This window comes from Cydia fagiglandana, chromosome 19 (assembly GCF_963556715.1).
Source record: "Cydia fagiglandana chromosome 19, ilCydFagi1.1, whole genome shotgun sequence".
Taxonomy (NCBI): domain Eukaryota; kingdom Metazoa; phylum Arthropoda; class Insecta; order Lepidoptera; family Tortricidae; genus Cydia; species Cydia fagiglandana.
In genome coordinates, this window is record NC_085950.1 from 13,940,406 (window position 1) to 13,960,162 (window position 19,757).

The 19,757-nt window shown below is 43.7% G+C and overlaps 1 protein-coding gene across 1 annotated transcript; it reads left to right on the plus strand.

Moving 5' to 3' along the window:
* Window positions 1–202: 202 nt before the first annotated feature.
* Window positions 203–18,489, plus strand: LOC134674043 (protein Cep89 homolog). The gene is made up of 14 exons (XM_063532093.1): window positions 203–396; window positions 490–614; window positions 1,155–1,413; window positions 1,939–2,114; window positions 2,503–2,740; window positions 4,502–4,637; window positions 5,161–5,291; window positions 5,640–5,744; window positions 9,635–9,928; window positions 10,499–10,658; window positions 11,864–12,031; window positions 12,437–12,591; window positions 16,765–16,948; window positions 17,527–18,489. The coding sequence occupies exons 2-14, from the start codon at window positions 585–587 to the stop codon at window positions 17,684–17,686; spliced, it is 2,196 nt and encodes a 731-aa protein (XP_063388163.1). The 5' UTR covers window positions 203–396; window positions 490–584; the 3' UTR covers window positions 17,687–18,489.
* The last annotated feature ends 1,268 nt before the right edge of the window (window positions 18,490–19,757 follow it).

The window sequence follows — 19,757 nt, forward strand, 5'->3', positions numbered from 1 at the left end:
AAGTTAAATACTTAAAATAAAAACAAATGACGAAAACAAAACGAATATTCATATTCCATTTTTCCTGCCACTATAAGTAACTGGTCAAAAATAAAAATGCACCTAAATTGGCAAAGTTAACAGTATCCGCGCGTGTAAAACAGTGTCTTAAATAGTTCGGACCCCGTAACTATGGCAACCGAATGTCAAAATACCGGTGTTTACTATTACTACTTGATTAGATTACTGTAAGAGTAAAAAAATATCAAAGCTAAACTCAAATGGAAATAATAAATATGCTGCAAAAAGAATCACCTCTTTCATAAGTCAAAAAAATGACTGAATCTGACTTAGTGCTTATAGTACAAACCAGTTATTATACTTCAGCGAAAAGTTTTGTCAATACATTGTTCGCGTGTAAGTAAGTATCGAACTTTTGTGACCTAGTTAGATTTCATTTCACATAAATACGTGACCTACAAATTATTCAGAACACGCAAATCTTTTCAGCGTTGTCTTCGTCGGAACAAAGAGCGGAACTCTTTCCTTTGTTGTGTAATATTCAATATGGGTGCTAAGATTTCGCTTCTTGAAACTAGGTGACGATGGAAGATGGTTTTTATCAAAGTCCCAAGGTAAATTACGTTTTTATTAAGAAGTTATGTATGACAGGTTCCAAGCTGTAATGTTTACATATAACATACTTGAATTAATTTAACAAAAAGATCATTATGTTTGCATGTCTATTGAAATCTTGTTTTTTGTTACTCTTTATTAAAATTAAAAGCAAATTTGAGTCGTTAAATTACGTAGAGCAGCATAATGAGTTACTTTATTTGACCTTACATAAACAGTGTTTTATTAATACACATGAAGGTACTAGTGGATGTTTACAGTGGTTATACAATATTGTTATTCACCAACACCATTTCACATAACAATTAAGTCGTCACATAATTTTAAACAGTCAGGTGACTGTAGCCTATGACACATTTTTACACTATTGCTAGCATCAGCAGTGTTTTCTTACATGAAGTTTTGAATGTATTTCTACAAATTGGGCCCACCGCGTCCACGTCCCTAACCTAACACTTACTTAGTTGTTACATGTATTATTCAAAATCATCAGTGCTCTTAGTCAAATTGCTGTTAGCTCTCATTTCACATCTTTACAGACATCTTCAATACAAAGAAAGTCCAAGAAATGCTTAGCTCACATAAGTCCGGAGAAGCTAACATTTTCCGGCAACTTCACATTAGACCATAGACTGTTTGACATTCAGGGTACAGGAAAACGAGCCAGTATGAGACGTGACATACTCAACACCGTCATTAAGAGGACCGAGTCGAAGCTACTGGAGGGCACTGATGAGGTTCCGTGTAAGCTGGTCGATGAGAACCCTTTGTATGAAGATCCTCGGGATGTTATTGCTGGTATGATTTTTATATTAACAATTTTTATTTTGTATGAAAGTAAATTTAGATCCATCTAAAGATGGTAGAAAATGCATTAATAAATATTGCATGTAGTCAGCAGACCTTGCGCAACAGGGTAAAGCATTAAGGTAATGAATAATTATTTAATTTCATTACATATACAGTTACAATAAACATCAAAATTTGATGTCATATTTAGATCTGAACATCTTCTCAGATAGGTATGTAGCTTTATCAGAAGCATATCAGAAGATTAATTTGTTTCGTGTTTTGTACTTGTGTAGATTATTTATGAAAGCCAAGATGAATGAATGGTTGATGTCTGATGTTACTTTAAACAGTAAGTTGTCTGTTTTAAAAGTACATTACTGATATTACACTAACAAAAAATTGGAAAAGAATATTTATGGAAATCAAGTTGGTAATCATTAGAAGCATAAAAGTGTGACAAGCATTATTTTCTTTGCTAGCACTATGTATCCAATTTGTAGTTAAATACAACATTAAATATTTTCCATGTAGGCGCGAAGCCTCCGAAGCCTCCACGGAAGCGCAACATACAAGCCATAGCAATAACGTCACCTCGACCAAGTCGGGAGAGTAAGTCGCTCCTCAAAGAACAGAAGAAGAAACTATCCAAGAAGTACGAGGGGCTTATCACCACTCTTATTAGTAGGTGTGAGGAGAGCGTCACCACGGTAAGATAGTTTGCCATGTCTATATAGATGAGAAATGAGAAGTACTGTAATGTCACACATAGACGGGAGAGCAAGTTTCTGCTAAAGAACAGAAGACGGAACAATCTAAGAAATACGATTGTACTGGGAGTTCGTAGATAAAAAGCCTGCAAAAAGAGGCGAAATTAATCACACTGGAAAACCTAAATAAATCTAATGTGGTGTATGTAGTGTGAAGTCAGTCAGTAAATCAGTCATAGGTACTCTGCTATTCGAGTATAAGTTGATTATTTTTTATCTATTACATTTGTGTACTAGCCATGTGAAAGATATGCTATGATATTGTAAGTACCATATTTTTCCATGGCCAATAGCTTTTCCAACTCCAACATTCTCATTTTTTTCGCAGATATCCGAGAAAGACGCCTACATCTTAAAGCTAAAAGACAAACTGAAAGCAGTCCTCGAATACAACAAACTATTTGCAGAAGAGAACGATCAGCTGAAGAACCAATACTCGACCCTCGTGCAATATGTGGAGGAGTGCAAGACGGCGCTCAAGGGGGAGAGAGAGAGGAACAGCGAGCTGGAGGCCAGGTGCAAGGAGCTCGGCGATAGGGTCAAGCAGTTGGATGTGCCCGATAAAGGTATGTCCAGATCTCGACCCTCGTACAGAATGTGGAAGAGTGCAAGACGGCGCTCAAGGGGGAGAGAGAGAGGAACAGCGAGCTGGAGGCCAGGTGCAAGGAGCTCGGCGATATGGTCAAGCAGTTGGATGTGCCCGATAAAGGTATGTCCAGGTCTCGACCCTCGTACAGAATGTGGAAGAGTGCAAGACGGCGCTCAAGGGGGAGAGAGAGAGGAACAGCGAGCTGGAGGCCAGGTGCAAGGAGCTCGGCGATAGGGTCAAGCAGTTGGATGTGCCCGATAAAGGTATGTCCAGGTCTCGACCCTCGTGCAGTATGTGGAGGAATGGAAGACGGCGCTTAAGGGAGAGAGAGAGAGGAACAGCGAGCTGGAGGCCAGGTGCAAGGAGCTCGGCGATAGGGTCAAGCAGTTGGATGTGCCCGATAAAGGTATGTCCAGGTCTCGACCCTCGTACAGAATGTGGAGGAGTGCAAGACGGCGCTCAAGGGGGAGAGAGAGAGGAACAGCGAGCTGGAGGCCAGGTGCAAGGAGCTCGGCGATAGGGTCAAGCAGTTGGATGTGCCCGATAAAGGTATGTCCAGGTCTCGACCCTCGTACAGAATGTGGAAGAGTGCAAGACGGCGCTCAAGGGGGAGAGAGAGAGGAACAGCGAGCTGGAGGCCAGGTGCAAGGAGCTCGGCGATAGGGTCAAGCAGTTGGATGTGCCCGATAAAGGTATGTCCAGGTCTCGACCCTCGTGCAGTATGTGGAGGAATGGAAGACGGCGCTTAAGGGAGAGAGAGAGAGGAACAGCGAGCTGGAGGCCAGGTGCAAGGAGCTCGGCGATAGGGTCAAGCAGTTGGATGTGCCCGATAAAGGTATGTCCAGGTCTCGACCCTCGTACAGAATGTGGAGGAGTGCAAGACGGCGCTCAAGGGGGAGAGAGAGAGGAACAGCGAGCTGGAGGCCAGGTGCAAGGAGCTCGGCGATAGGGTCAAGCAGTTGGATGTGCCTGATAAAGGTATGTCCAGAAGAGCTAGACAATTGAAGTAATGATATCCGTACGCTTATACCAGATACAAGTCATTAGAGAAGACTCACAATCTCCATACAACTTTCACGCACGCGGCATCACTTTTGCAGATGGCGCTATTTACTATTATGATTGCATTTGCACTTATGACAATTGTCACCTAACTTCTGTTGTAACGGGGTTGGCCGGTCGAAGTATTTACCAGATGGCGCCAGCATTTGCCCTGTCAATCCCTAGAATTGTGACAAATTTTTGGTTTTTAGGGTTTTTAATGGTATTTCATGCCTTGGGTGGCAACCCTTTAAGCCGAATCTCATAGAAATAGGAGCAAGGTATGATGGCGCCATCTGCTAAATACTGCTAAATAAATCGAATGGATGGAAATGGAATGGAATGAATTTTCAAATGTAAAATTGAACGTGTCTAAAGATCGGTTTTCCCAGGATAGCGGTGCTGTCATATAGCGGCCGTCTCCATACTAAATAATACGGCTAAATATGGATGTCGTAGTATTTGTTATGGAGACGGCCGCTATATGACGGCACCGCTATCCTAGCAAACCAGAGCATTACCGCTGATACCAGTTATCCAAACTATTTGATCGAAGGCATTCTTTTCATCCGTGTCCTTTCAAAATTCTGCTCAAAGGGCAATTTAACCTGCGCGCCAGAGTTTGAAGACCTTGCTTCATCGCACATTTTCTGCAACATTATGCTGTTTCCCTCTTAAAGGTCTCTATACATTTTAGATCGCGTGGAAACAGTGATCCCACTAGTGGAGGTATGCATGAGCTGCAGCAGCCGTCAGATCCTGCTGACGCAAGCTCGAGAGCACACGCACAGGATGCAGAGGGACATGCAGGCGCTCAAGGATGTGCTCTACAGGTATCAATCAACCATTTGTTGTGCTTATTATACCCTCCAAAGGCCCTGCCATAATTATTACGGTGACGGAACGATCAAAAGTGAGTCCTGGCCTCCGACACCAGATCACGCCATGCCTCCCGGTCTTGCGATAGCTCTCGCCGGTCGCCATGGCCGAATCAGGTCTTGACGCCTTGAGCTACTACGTCCAATTGGCCAATGAAAAATACAAAATTGCGACTGAAATTTGAACCTATACGGTAGGAAATAGAGTTTATTTCGCGTTGTTTTAAAATTGAACGAAACAAATAAAAAGCGACTCTGTTCCAATTGAATATGATTTAAATTTCATCGAACTGTAGAAGTATTTACTGTAAGTAGGATTTGGGCCTTAGGATTAGTTTTTATAAATTGTATAGTAGATGTGAAGTCTAACTTAATGGTCCTCACGGGATGTGCTCTTGTATCGTGTGATGAGTGTATGTGTCGTGTGTGTCTGTACGTGAGTTCTTTGTACGAATGTCGTATAACTTACAATTTTCAGATTAAATGTCCAGCTATCGAGATACCAGGAGAAGCTCCGCGCCAACATACAAAATCTGGCGACGGATAACAAAGCTGATAAATTTGACCTTGACTCCCTCATCACCACCAGTCTCGGGTACAAAGGGCCAGGTTAGTACCTAGGAAGAGAAGAGATTTTCATTAAGAACACTTTCCCTCAGTTCAGTTGTAAGTATATGTATAGTTGGTCGACCCAATTTGTCAGTCAGTAAGAACCAGGAAAACTATACTCATCCTTTTCTTTTGAGTGCTAGTACTAGAGTAAGACAAAGATAGTATGATTCTCTCTGTCTTTGATTGAAATGAGACAGTCCTTTGACAAACTATATCTAAAACAGTGCTAATTTGATTTTTGCGTAGGTAACCCTAAAATAGAATCATTTCGAGATTCTTATTTTTCAGAAGCATTAAGTGATCGCACACGAAATGATATTACCAAACATTTTTATTTTATTTTAGAAGTTGGCAACACCGATGATGCTCAATCGAAGAGCGGGACGGACGATCTACCGCACTCGTCTCGGGTCGTCGATCTTTCTGGACTATTGAGTGCACAGGCTTTAGGTAAGACCATGAAAGATATATACCTACAGCCGGGCTAGCACCAGGGGTGCGAAACTCCTGACTTCGGTCATATTCATATTCATATTAGGGTTGGCACCACTTGACTTCCTTTTGCGTGCACGACCACAGATAAGGTAATCACTTGAATTTTGACAACCCTAAGTAGCCGAAAGGGATAGTGCTATATGTTAGAAAGGGATAGCATGATTCGACCCTGAACCGCTGTCAAACTTCGGTTTTGTAGGAAGTTTCCTTTCTGTACGGTAGTACTATTATTTATTCTGTGCTAGCACATGATTGGCGCGACAGTATCTCGCCCCGAGATAGACTACCCGTCCCTCTTTCATTAATACGTTAGCCTCTTGGGGTTCAATGTTCTAATACTAGTACAAATTACCTCCAATGAAATTTAAATCTTAATGAAATGGAATAGAGTTTCTTTTATTTCGTTTCGTTCGATTTTAAAACAAAACAAATTCAACTCTATTTTCTAATACCGTTGATTCGAATTCGATTGCCAATTTTCCTTGTATGGTGGGCCGCTAGAGGTTAGACAGAGGCGGGTAGTCAGTCTATCTCGCGGCGAGATACTGTCGCACCATTCATGTGCTTCGCCTACTGGTGCGTGGGACGTGGTGCCAAGATTGGCTTGAGTATGTACAGTCAAGGAATTTAAATTCCGACCCATTTCGTACTTTGTCACAGTGACAATCAATATGAAAGCCGCTAGAGACCTCATACGGTTGTCACTGTGACAAAGTACGAAATGGGTCGGAATTTAAATTCCTTGACTGTACCTAACCGGTGGAAACAGTGAAATTGAGGTTATTTTTAAGTATATTTTCGGTTACTTACCATTGATGATTTAAAAACCGGGCAAGTGCGAGTCGGACTCGCGCACGAAGTACCATAATTAAAAAAAAAACGGAAAAAAATGCAAAAAAGAAACGGTCACCCATCCAAGTACTGACCACGCCCGACGTTGCTTAACTTTGGTTAAAAATCACGTTTGTTGTATGGGAGCCCCACTTAAATCTTTATTTTATTCTGTTTTTACCCGACTACGGCAACGCAAAAGGAGGGTTATGATTTTGACCGGTATGTATGTGGGTATGTATGTATGTATGTATGTATGTTCATCTGTTCCCTCATAACTTCTAAAGTACTTATTATAATTTAACAAACGATGTGTCATTCGAATCGTCTTAATCGTCCGCTGGTTATAGGCTATATGGCGTCACAAAAAAATGAACACTGCGCCCTCTAGAGGTCATAAAGTCACGAACCAAAAAACTAAAATTAAGTAATGATGATGTATACGTCATTGGAAAGAGCTCAAATAGCACATTTCAAATATATAAATATTGTTAGCTTTTGCACCCGGCTTTGCTTGCATGCGCCAGATAAAACATTAATTTATCGGTTAGGTGATTCGAACTATGAATCTACAAGCTCTCTGGATTCTATCCGCGTGCTACGCGACTACGGCGATAAAAGAAGGTTTTTGCAAAAGAAATTTGTTTGGCCGCTATACATGGTGTTTTTTTAATGTCCTGCAACATTTTATAACGTGAATAGGTATAGAAGTCCTGATCAGCCAAAATGTATGAAACAGTCAATTTTTTTACAAGATACGTACGCGTTCCGAAACGCCTTCGGCGCCTTCATACTAAAAGAGTCGGGCGGAGCCCGACGTACGCGTTCCAAACGGCGCCCTCATACCAAAAGAGTCGGGCGTAGCCCGACATACGCGTTCCAAAGCCGGGCGCCTTCGGCGCCCTCATACTAAAAGAGTCGGGCGGAGCCCGACGTACGCGTTCCAAAGCCGGGCGCCTTCGGCGCCCTCGTACTAAAAGTGTCGGGTGTAGCCCGACGTACGCTTTCCAAAGCCGGGCGCCTTCGGCGCCCTCATACCAAAAGAGTCGGGCGTAGCCCGACATACGCGTTCCAAAGCCGGGCGCCTTCGGCGCCCTCGTACTAAAAGTGTCGGACGTAGCCCGACGTACGCTTTCCAAAGCCGGGCGCCTTCGGCGGCCTCATACTAAAAGAGTCGGGCGTAGCCCGACGTACGCGTTCCAAAGCCGGGCGCCTTCGGCGCCCCCATACTAAAAGAATCGGGCGAAGCCCGACATACGCATTCCAAAGCCGGGCGCCTTCGGCGCCCTCATACTAAAAGAGTCGGGCGTAGCCCGACATACGCGTTCCAAAGCCGGGCGCCTTCGGCGCCCTCATACTAAAAGTATCGGGCGTAGCCCGACGTACGCGTTCCAAAGCCGGGCGCCTTCGGCGCCCTCATACTAAAAGTGTCGGGCGTAGCCCGACGTACGCGTTCCAAAGCCGGGAGCCTTCGGCGCCCTCACACTAAAAGTGTCGTGCGTAGCCCGACGACGCGTTCCAAAGCCGGGCGCCTTCGGCGCCCCCATACTAAAAGAATTGGGCGTAGCCCGACATTCGCGTTCTAAAGCCGGGCGCCTTCGGCGCCCTCATACTAAAAGAGTCGGGCGTAGCCCGACGTACGCGTTCCAGAGCCGGGCGCCTTCGGCGCCCTCATACTAAAAGAGTCGGGCGTAGCCCGACGTACGCGTTCCAGAGCCGGGCGCCTTCGGCGCCCTCGTACTAAAAGTGTCGGGTGTAGCCCGACGTACGCGTTCCAAAGCCGGGCGCCTTCGGCGCCCTCATACCAAAAGAGTCGGGCGTAGCCCGACATACGCGTTCCAAAGCCGGGCGCCTTCGGCGCCCTCGTACTAAAAGTGTCGGACGTAGCCCGACGTACGCTTTCCAAAGCCGGGCGCCTTCGGCGGCCTCATACTAAAAGAGTCGGGCGTAGCCCGACGTACGCGTTCCAAAGCCGGGCGCCTTCGGCGCCCCCATACTAAAAGAATCGGGCGAAGCCCGACATACGCATTCCAAAGCCGGGCGCCTTCGGCGCCCTCATACTAAAAGAGTCGGGCGTAGCCCGACATACGCGTTCCAAAGCCGGGCGCCTTCGGCGCCCTCATACTAAAAGTGTCGGGCGTAGCCCGACGTACGCGTTCCATAGCCGGGAGCCTTCGGCGCCCTCACACTAAAAGTGTCAGGCGTAGCCCGACGTACGCGTTCCAAAGCCATACTAAAAGCATACTAAAAGAATCGGGCGTAGCCCGACATTCGCGTTCTAAAGCCGGGCGCCTTCGGCGCCCTCATACTAAAAGAGTCGGGCGTAGCCCGACGTACGCGTTCCAGAGCCGGGCGCCTTCGGCGCCCTCATACTAAAAGAGTCGGGCGTAGCCCGACGTACGCGTTCCGAAACCGGGCGCTGAAGGCGCCCTCATACTTAAAGTGTCGAGCGTAACCCGACGTACGCGGTCCAAAGACGGCCGCCATCGGCGCCCTCATAGGCACTAAAGGAGTCGGATACTTCGGGACTTCGATATCGCCTATATCGTAGAGATTCAGAGGATAGCCGTGGTCGTATGCCACATTACTTTTAAGTTTATAATCGTGGCATACGACCACGGCGATCCTCTGAATCTCTGTAAATATATAAAAAAATCAGTAAATTATATTACGTTGTATTTTTATATAAAAAAAATGGTAACATATATAATATTTTCTGCTTGATAATTTTAGATAAGAATTCTATCTTGTTTCATACTTTTTAGAGCGCGATTTGCAGTAGTCGGGTTTTAGTTTTTGAACTTATTTTTTATTAGTATTTGTTGTTATAGCGGCAACAGAAATACATCATCTGTGAAAATTTCAACTGTCTAGCTATCACAGTTCGTGAGATACAGCCTGGTGACAGACAGAGGGACGGACGGACGGACAGCGAAGTCTTAGTAATAGGGTCCCGTTTTACCCTTTGGGTACGGAACCCTAAAAAAATCCTAAAGTTACTGTGAAATTTACAGCGCCTCTATTTGATGCGTATCAAGAAAATCTACAAGAAAAAGACACCCTCATTCTAGACTACGAGAAACAATTCGAAAACATCAACAAGAAATCCAAACAAATAGTGTCCGAAAACAAAAGCTTGCTCGATAAGGTGACAGCCCTAGAGTCGGAGCTGGCGCAAGTGAGACAGAGCTACAAGAAGCTGGGGGTGGAGAAAGAGACGGGCGATATTGAGAGAGCTACGTTGTTGGAGAGAGCTGAAAGGGCGGAGTCCAAGTTGAAAGAGGTTTACGAGTTGTATGAAGATAAGAGTAAGTGAATTTATTGACCTGTTTTTCACAGAGTTTATTTACTATGTCTTAGCTCGTGTAGCATGCCAAGAACAAAACCCATAAAGGGATCTTTTATGACATGTTCGTGACAATTGTTTGATATGTCAGTTTCCAATCCTCCTAAGGCCCAAACCTATAGTACTTATTCAGTTCGATGAAATTTTAATCATATTCAGTTTCAGCAAATTCGCATTTGTTTTGTTTCGTTAAATTTTCAAACAATACCAAAATCAACTCTATTCCCACTATAGGTTAAAATTTCAGTAATAAATTCTGAATTTTTCATTTGTAAGGCCCAGCCATACAAATGAAAAATACTGCCTAGCCTTCACACGACTTTCTCCAGGATAAAACGAATTATAGGTAGATGCCTATTAAACTGCATATTTGCACTTTAGAATTACGGGTTCATTTCAGCCTGTTTATGTTCCTTTTTTGTCTATTTTTAAGTTGCAGGCTTTCAGCCCGGGCATCCTACAACTCTCATAACTTTGTTTTTTTTTAATACTTTGCATTTAATTATTATTATCATGTAGTATGATTGGTCAGTGGCAGCCATGATGCGCGACTACGAGACGGTCCACCGCGAGTACTTCACGCTCAAGCACGCGCTGGAGGCGTCGGACAGCAAGATGGCGGCGCTGGACGCGCTGCGCGCGCGCACCGTGCCCGCCGACCTGCACGAGCGCCGCCTCGACCACTGCAAGCGGTAACAGATCGTAATGGCGCCTCTACACGATTGGCCAGCGCCGGCGTCGGCCACTCCAAAGACGCAACCATGCGGTAGAATGAGAGCAATATCACTTGCTCCCTCTAACGCATAAATGCGTCCCTTGGAGTGGCCGACGCTGGCCCGTCGTGTAGAGAAGCCATTAGCGATACTCCTCGATTAAAATAAGCATGGCAGTCGACGTCAGCGTCGAGAGTGCACGCTCGGAGCTAGGGTTACGGCTCGGCCACGACATTGAGCGACTTGCGACGGCGGCAACGACAACCATAGGCGGGAACGAAAGGTCCGATCACTGTGTCTTGCTCCAATGTCGTTCGATGAGGCGTACAGCGTGATGTAAAGCTTCCAAGGTCTATAGTAGAGATGCCACGGATAGTTGTTTGGCCGGATACCGGTTACCGGATATCCGGCCTGGACAGTGGCCGAATATCCGGTATCCGGCCGCCGGATATTCGGCCGGCGAAACTATACCTACATTTCGGTTTTTCAGGTGCGCATTCTGCAGGTTTGACCTGTATCCTAGTAAAGGTTCGGGCGGACTCATTTCTAGGTTCGAAATGAGTGCGCGTGCAAGTCAGTGGAATGATTAAATTGTTTTAAAATAATAAACAAGTACGATTATGACCGTGTCTGTTTCTTAAATCCAATTTGTTTACTCCGAAATCAAGCAATGTTACTATCCGGTATCCGGCCGGATAGAAGGTCACTATCCGGTATCCGGCCGGATAGTAAAATAATGGCCGGATAGGCCGGATACCGGATAGTAACCGGACATCCGGTGCATCTCTAGTCTATGGCATTTGAACTGCCCGCTTAAACATCCACTCGGTTTGCACAGACACGGTATACGAAGCGTTGGTAATCAAGATAGTTAACTCATAAACTTTACGAGCCTGATATAGTTAAATTATGTTTTATCCCTTTCCTACAAATACATTTACTCTAAGTCTAAATGACAGATAAAGACAAACGATTCACAGCAGTTATAGGTAGGTTATTAGGCCAGTAACGCGTTTATGAATAACGCCATTAGTCTATAGACACATTTCTACAGAAGTGGTTTTGAATAGTAGCTAAAACGCTCGTAGCATTACTCTTAACTTCTTCTTACACAACTCTTGAAACTCCATTATATACTGATAAACTGTATTTAATAGATATATACATACATTTCATTGTAACAGGCTGTTAGAAGAGCTGAAACACCAGTACGGCATGGAGAACGAGCGCAAAACCGAGCAAGTGGCCAAGTTGCAGCAACAGTTGCGCGCCGCCGAGGACCGTTGCAGCAACGCGGAGAAGGAGCTGCTCGCTGCCAAGGAGGAGTTGGCTGCGGCGCTAAAGAACGTCAGGTTAATATTATCATCAGAATTTTAACTGACTACCTAGTGTTACTTACTTACTTGGTTGGCGCGGTGACCCAAAATGAGTCTTGGCCTCCAACACAAGAGCACGCCACTTTGATCGGTCCAGAGCGGTATCCCGCCAAACCTAGTGTTAATTTTATGATTAATTGGTCTCATAATGAGGTGAGGAAGTCAAGATTTTAAATCTTTGTATGTAAATTTGTTTACTTGAATTGTGTTTCAGTAGCGTTGAACTCTGCTGAATATCAGATTTTGGTAAAAAATAATTTTTATAGACAGAGCGACATAAGCTAACACACACATTATTAACGGAAACTGGAACTTCTTTACGACAACAAAGATACTTACTCAGTGGGGTGAAAAGTTGTCAAGTGTTTTTTTTTTATTCAGGCTATATCGCAAAGCGGCGGTGATATTCCGTCACCGCATGCGCAGCGCAGCGGCGCGCGCCACCAAGGCCAAGCGCTCCGTCAGTTCGCAACACGCCGAGCCGCTCAGGAGAGCTCTAGACACGCTGGAGCGGATCAAGAGAGAGATAAAGGTGTGTACCTAATCTGCTACGGTCTGTGTACCTTATAGTGCGTCACCAAGGCCAAGCGCTCCGTCAGTTCGCAACACGCCGAGCCGCTCAGGAGAGCTCTAGACACGCTGGAGCGGATCAAGAGAGAGATAAAGGTGTGTACCTTATCTGCTACGGTCTGTGTACCTTATAGCGCGCCACCAAGGCCAAGCGCTCCGTCAGTTCGCAACACGCCGAGCCGCTCAGGAGAGCTCTGGACACGCTGGAGCGGATCAAGAGAGAGATAAAGGTGTGTACCTTATCTGCTACGGTCTGTGTACCTTATAGCGCGCCACCAAGGCCAAGCGCTCCGTCAGTTCGCAACACGCCGAGCCGCTCAGGAGAGCTCTAGACACGCTGGAGCGGATCAAGAGAGAAATAAAGGTGTGTACCTTATCTGCTACGATCTGTGTAACTACCTTATAGTGCGTCACAAGGCCAAGCGCTCCGTCAGTTCGCAACACGCCGAGCCGCTCAGGAGAGCGCTGGCCTCACTGAAGCGGATCACGAGGGAGATCAAGATGTGTATTCTGTACCTTATCTGCTACGGTTTGTGTACCTTATAGCGCGCCACCAAGGCCAAGCGTTCCGTCAGTTCAACATGCCAATATGCTGCTCAGGAGAGCGCTGGCCTCACTAAAGCGGATCACGAGGGAGACCAAGATGCGTATTCTGTACCTTATCTGCTACGGTTTGTGTACCTTATAGCGCGCCACCAAGGCCAAGCGCTCTGTCAGTTCGCAACACGCCGAGCCGCTCAGGAGAGCTCTAGACACGCTGGAGCGGATCAAGAGAGAAATAAAGGTGTGTAGCTTATCTAATTATTATTTCGACAGCCGTTAAAGGCGGTCGTGTCAACTGCTATTTTTGAATTCTTTATTTAATAATTATTCATAACAATAAAAGTGTAACTGTGCCAAATCAGTGTCAGCACTTTTCACACACTGTGAACTATTGCGTGAGTAATACTGATTGTTGGAAATGAGTACAATTTTTCAACGCCGCGATGAGTGGTCAAGACGCCTTTAATAGAAGTTCACGGACTTTACGGACCCCACCGCCTTCAGAAAAAAATACTGTAGACATGGAAACTGCCCAAGGAACACCTGTAGCGTCAGCACCATCGGACATGCCAGATACGGTGTCAACAGCTGAAATTCAAGGATGGTTGACCCAAATTGAAATACGCCTCAATGAAATTTGCACAATTTCGAGTGAAGGTAAATTGAACACGGACCAAAAATTGAGGATTAACAACCTAACAAAGAGCGTCATGGGTGGAGTCTCGCAGCTAGCCGTTCAATACCATTCGGCCAAGATGAATTATTTACTGTGTCATGCTAAAGTGAAGAACTTAACCCAGCAAAGAGACTATAGCACCCAACTTCATGAACTTAAGCAGTACCTACAAGCAGCACCCAAAACTACCGAAGTAAACCAGTCCTTCGCCGATATGGTCAGAACCGGAAAAACGTCCACTGTTGTGCCCACCAAAACCAATCTGTAGCATCACTCAAGGAGAGGCTCAGAAAATTGTGGCTTTCCGATACTTAGATAATTCTGTTTTTCCCGATTAAGTACCTATTTCTTTCATTTCCTTTACTTTTCTGGTTCGAATTAATATCTATATATCTATTTATATTATATGTTGAGTATTTATTTATTTTTATTTATACCTATATATATTATATGTATATGTACTCTTGTATTGTTATATTTCTATTTATGTATATTTGGAGTAATGTGTATTCAAAACGTGCATTTTATTTATTTTAGGGATTGTACACTTTTGCTTTTGTTTGTCATTCATCGTTACTTCTGTTCTACTCATTTCCTCAAAGGTTAACTGGAAGAGATCCCATTCAGGGATAAGTTCGCCTTTGTTGTATTTAATTGACTCTGTAACTGTGTTTCTCGTGTTTATATTTCTATGTACAATAAAGTAAATACATACATACATACATACATACAAAACCAGCAGCATCGCAATTTACCCCGCCGATAAGGAGAAATCCAGTGAGGATACTAAAAAACTGGTCCAAAACCTAATCAAGCCCGAAGCCCTTAAACTACATGTTCGCGGTATGAGGAAGACGAAAAATGGTGGTGTCATAATTAGCACAGATAGAAAAGACGACCTCGAAAAGCTCAAAGCGTCCCAACAGCTCCAACAATCAGGACTTAAACTAGAAGACACTGCCAAACGGAGACCCAAGATAATCCTGCTGGGGATACCGACAAACATGCCCGAAAAAGATGTGTTTGACTGTATATTCGAACAGAACATATTAGACCTGCAACCTAATTTCTCCAGAGAGGTATTTATGAACTCAGTCAAACTCAGTCACAAATCAGGCAAGAAGGACAGCTCTACCTGCAACTATATTTTGGAATGTACGGCCGAACTCAGAAGAATGCTTATACAACAACAGCGTGTATATATAAATTGGTCTTCCTGCCCTGTTCGAGACACTGTACTCTTCTGACCTTATGCTATTTCTGTCAGCAATATGGACATTCGGCTAAGTTCTGCAGAGATACAGAGCCCACATGTGGACATTGCGGATCATCAGGGCACAGCATCAAGGAGTGTACAAGGAGTGAGCCTTCCAAATGTGCTACATGTCAGCGCTTTAAGAAACCGTCCAACCATAAAACCGGAGACGAGCAGTGCCCAGCGAGGAAAAATGCGCAAACTAGATATTTAAGTTCTATAGACTATGAGGGTGCCTAGAGCGCTATGTATAGCAAGAGTTATCAAAAATACTCGTAGTATAATTAAGTCACTCTTTCCATAAAAATAGTTATGTCACCAGTTGCCATTTGTATTAACATAGTCCACTCACTTTACCTACCTATTGTTTGTTATAAATAATCATTCTGCTATTATACTTAGGTTAGCATTTAGTTGTCTTGCTCATTGCTTGACCTACAAAGTTATTTAAGTACCTACCTACATACGTTTTTGTCACGTACTAATATAATCTTTATTGTTTTTGCCCAATAAGTTACACTAAATTGGCCTACTAACACGAAATACCTAAGATACAAGTATTATATACTTAGTTTAGGTATTGATGTAAAATATGTTCGAGCCAGATACAAATATTGCTTGCATAGAAGATTTTATATTTAATGTTAAGTAAACATCATTGTTTACTTAAAAAAAAAACATATTTGTATATTTACATTAGTTAAGTTCTATTTAAGTGTATTATGAATGTTAAAATTTTGGATAATGTTAAAGAAATAAATATTATTCTTATTCTTATTCTTATCTGCTACGGTCTGTGTACCTTATAGCGCGCCACCAAGGCCAAGCGCTCCGTCAGTTCGCAACACGCCGAGCCGCTCAGGAGAGCTCTAGACACGCTGGAGCGGATCAAGAGAGAAATAAAGGTGTGTACCTTATCTGCTACGGTCTGTATACCTCATAGCGCGCCACCAAGGCCAAGCGCTCCGTCAGTTCGCAACATGCCGAGCCGCTCAGGAGAGCTCTAGACACGCTGGAGCGGATCAAGAGAGAGATAAAGGTGTGTATCTTACCTGCTACGGTCTGTGTACCTTATAGTGCGTCACCCAGGTCAAGCGCTCCGTCAGTTCGCAACACGCCGAGCCGCTCAGGAGAGCTCTGGACACGCTGGAGCGGATTAAGAGAGAGATAAAGGTGTGTACCTTATCTGCTACGATCTGTGTACCTTATAGCGCGCCAACAAGACCAAGCGCTCCGTCAGTTCGCAACACGCCGAGCCGCTCAGGAGAGCTCTAGACACGCTGGAGCGGATCAAGAGAGAAATAAAGGTGTGTAGCTTATCTGCTACGATCTGTGTACCTTATAGCGCGTCCGAAGCGCTCCGTCAGTTCGCAACATTCCGTGAGCTCCGCTCAGGAGAGCGTTGGCCTCACTGTAGCGGATCACGAGGGAGATCAAGATGTGTATTCTGTACCTTATCTGCTACGGTCTGTGTACCTTATAGCGCGCCACCAAGGCCAAGCGTTCCGTTAGTTAGTAGTTAGGCAACACGCCTAGTCGTTTAGGAGCCATGGGCGCGCTGGAACTGACCTCGAAATAAATGCAAAAGATGGCTCAAAATTCGGTCAGGATCCATATCATACACATATAATAGAGGATAAATAGATGTCTGTTTGTTTTAGGAAGTGAAATCCCGCGCTCACTCCTCCCTCGAAGAGCTAGAGCGTCGCATAGTGGAGCAGGAGCGGCGCGCGAGCTCCGCCCAGCTCGAGTACCGCCGCGAGCTGGAGCGCGCTAATCTCGCGCTGGAGCACAAGGAGGGCATCATACGGAGCCTCATAGACAAGGTGGCCGATGTGGAGGAGGTCAGGTCAGTGATCCTCGAGCAGAGAGCTCATTATTATCATTCACAAAACTCATAGATACTCTTATTACGGTCCTACGGTTGCCATCTCCTACCGGAGGTTAGCGATTTTCGTACTCTATTTAAAGGGGTCCTCTGATTAACAGTCCGCCGGACGGTATCGGCCTGTCAGTTGTTCGGAACTAACAAAATTTTGTTCTAACTGACAGGCCGATACCGTCCAGCGGACTGTTAATCAGTAGGCTCCTTTAAGGCTGCTCTAAACGAAGATGGAGTGCTCACCCCAAACCACATCGAAAGATTTTTGAGCTAAGTTGTTTTCCGTTTGCCTTTTCGTCTGCGCGCCTGTTGCTGTCACTGTATTAGGTTGATTCACAAAAGTTGGCGCGGACGTTGTTTGGGAATATTGAGAGTTCAGAACAAATTTCGTGCCAGCTCTTATGAATCGTCCCAATCTGTTGGACGAGCAACAGTTTTTGACATATCAAGTTGATACTCTCTGCTTGTATTTCTGTTTTCTTTTATATTGTCTTCTTTTATTGAGGTGTGCAATAAAAAGTATTTGTATTGTATTGTATCAACAGGCTAAGTCAAACGAACGCGCACCGACTGCAGGGCATCGTGTCGGACTCGTCGCCGGAGCGGACCGCGTCCGACCGACCGGAACGGACCGGCGTTAAGCTCGTGCCCGGCCCTGGCGGGTACTTTCAAGAGGATCGGGGGAAAAAGAAGGGCAAAGGATAAGGACAGATAACACATAGGATTAGGAACTCATAAGATACTAAACATAACGCCAAATATCGCTTTGATGTAAAGCTAAATGCAGTCCACTAGCTGTTAAAGAGTCCTTCGAGTTATATGTAGATCTTTGTTAACACAGGTACAGAATGTAGTGCATAATTATTTTCCTTCGCATTTTCTCGGAAACGTTCATATTTGTCATGCTACTTCAGTCAATTTCTGTATTTTTTGTACCGAGACAGACTGAAATAGCAAGACACGTTCGTACGTTTCCGTGAAAATACGATGGAAAATAACTAGGAACTATATAATATCTGTAAGTTCTGTAACTGACCAGTCATAAAACGAGATAAGGTCTGCTAATGTTTAGCAAAGTTGACAGGTGCATAATAAACGAAAGAATTCAAATAAACATGAAGGACGTAAATTCCAATATAGCTACTGTACATTTTGTCTACGCTTGAAAATGTTTTGCTCATTCCGGGAAAGTAGTGTTTAGCATAAATGTGTTGTTGTAAGGGTTCCCAAGTCTGTAAACTTGTTATGTCGTCGATTTACAGGTGTTCTATCCGTTGATAATCGTATTTAAGTACCTAAAGTTAAGTACACTAATATATTTCCATGATCCATGACCAACTCCTTCACTATGCATGCGATTCGTCTTTGGAATTCCCTCCCTCTCGAGATAAGGCAAACTCAGACCAAAACTCTGTTTAAAATCAAGTTGCGCAGACACCTTTTAGAAATGTCTCTTAGCTAAGTCTCATAGAAATCTGAAAGCAGGTAGATATATGTATATATTTTTTTATATATATTATATTTATATATATATTACATGTACACATATGTATACAGTATGTAAACTTACTAAAACCATTTACTCAACCCCGTTAATGAATAGGTCACACTGAGCAACTTTTACTATGGCACCATCCCCGAAATCGCAAAAAAGAAATTGATTCTCCCATAGAAAAATTCAATGCTAGACCAGCAAAATGTATGAAACAACCAAATTTTTTTTCGCGATTTCGGGGTCGGTGCCCTAATAAAAGTTGCTCAGTGTGATCTACACATTAACGGGTTTGAGTAAATGGTTTTAGTAAGTTTACATACTGTATTAGTATGTTATGTACCTATGTATAAGTAAGTATATTGTAGCAATATGTATATTTGAAATAGTATGTTGTTCAACATAAAATTTATGCTTAATATTAAATTTTCCTACTTTTAATTTTTCTTGCACCTATTACTACTTGTTCTCTGTTTGGCCTGAGGGTTAACTGGTACCTTCGCCTCGCGGTCGCCTTTTGTACAATTTTTTACTGTCCAATAAAGTTTAAATAAATAAATAAATAAATATTTCTATGTGATGATCTTTGTCAAAAACATAACGTGAAATCTGGGCACCAAACGTAAGTCAATTAGAAAAATTAGTTCATCCTAGTCATAGATGTAGTTTTAGATTTCAGCGGAGATCAGAGTTTATAAGCATTTCATAATATGTATTTAGAAATTTTGAAAAGAGCTATTTAAAAGATTATATGGAGACGGTACAAGATGTGCTTTTATGTAGACTGGAGCAATATAGGAATGTCGATAAATTACTGTTTCGTTTTATTTTATTTATTTTACACTAGCGACGCGCCCCGGCTTCGCTTATGTTAGCAAATTATACACATTGAAACCTTCCTCAATCTCTCTATCGATAAGGGAAATAAGCACAAAAATCCGTTCAGTCGTTTTTGAGTTTATTGCGAACATACAAACACACAAACAGACAGACGCGGCGGAGGACTTTGTTTTATAAGGTGTAGTGATAGACTCGGTGCCCACTTTCGTATTTGCACCTTGCAGTTGGAAAAGTGCAACAACTTTCGGTCATACACAAATGCTGAAATACAATAGTTGCCACTCTTCCTCCGAAAGCTAAACTATAAGTAGTGGTGGTAATATCGATATATCGTCTGAAACTGGACTCAGCGTATTTTTTCGCATAAAACCACCAAAACTACAGTTACCTCCAGAAACTCGCGAACTAAATTGACAGGTCAATGTGCACAAATGATACCACAGT

Excerpts from the sequence above, each read along its gene's own strand:
- LOC134674043 (XM_063532093.1), top strand. The coding sequence starts at position 585 with ATGGAAGATGGTTTTTATCAAAGTCCCAAG. Across the intron at positions 2,115-2,502 it reads GTGAGGAGAGCGTCACCACG|ATATCCGAGAAAGACGCCTA; the intron begins GTAAGATAGTTT and ends TTTTTTTCGCAG. Across the intron at positions 9,929-10,498 it reads CGAGTTGTATGAAGATAAGA|TGGCAGCCATGATGCGCGAC; the intron begins GTAAGTGAATTT and ends ATGATTGGTCAG.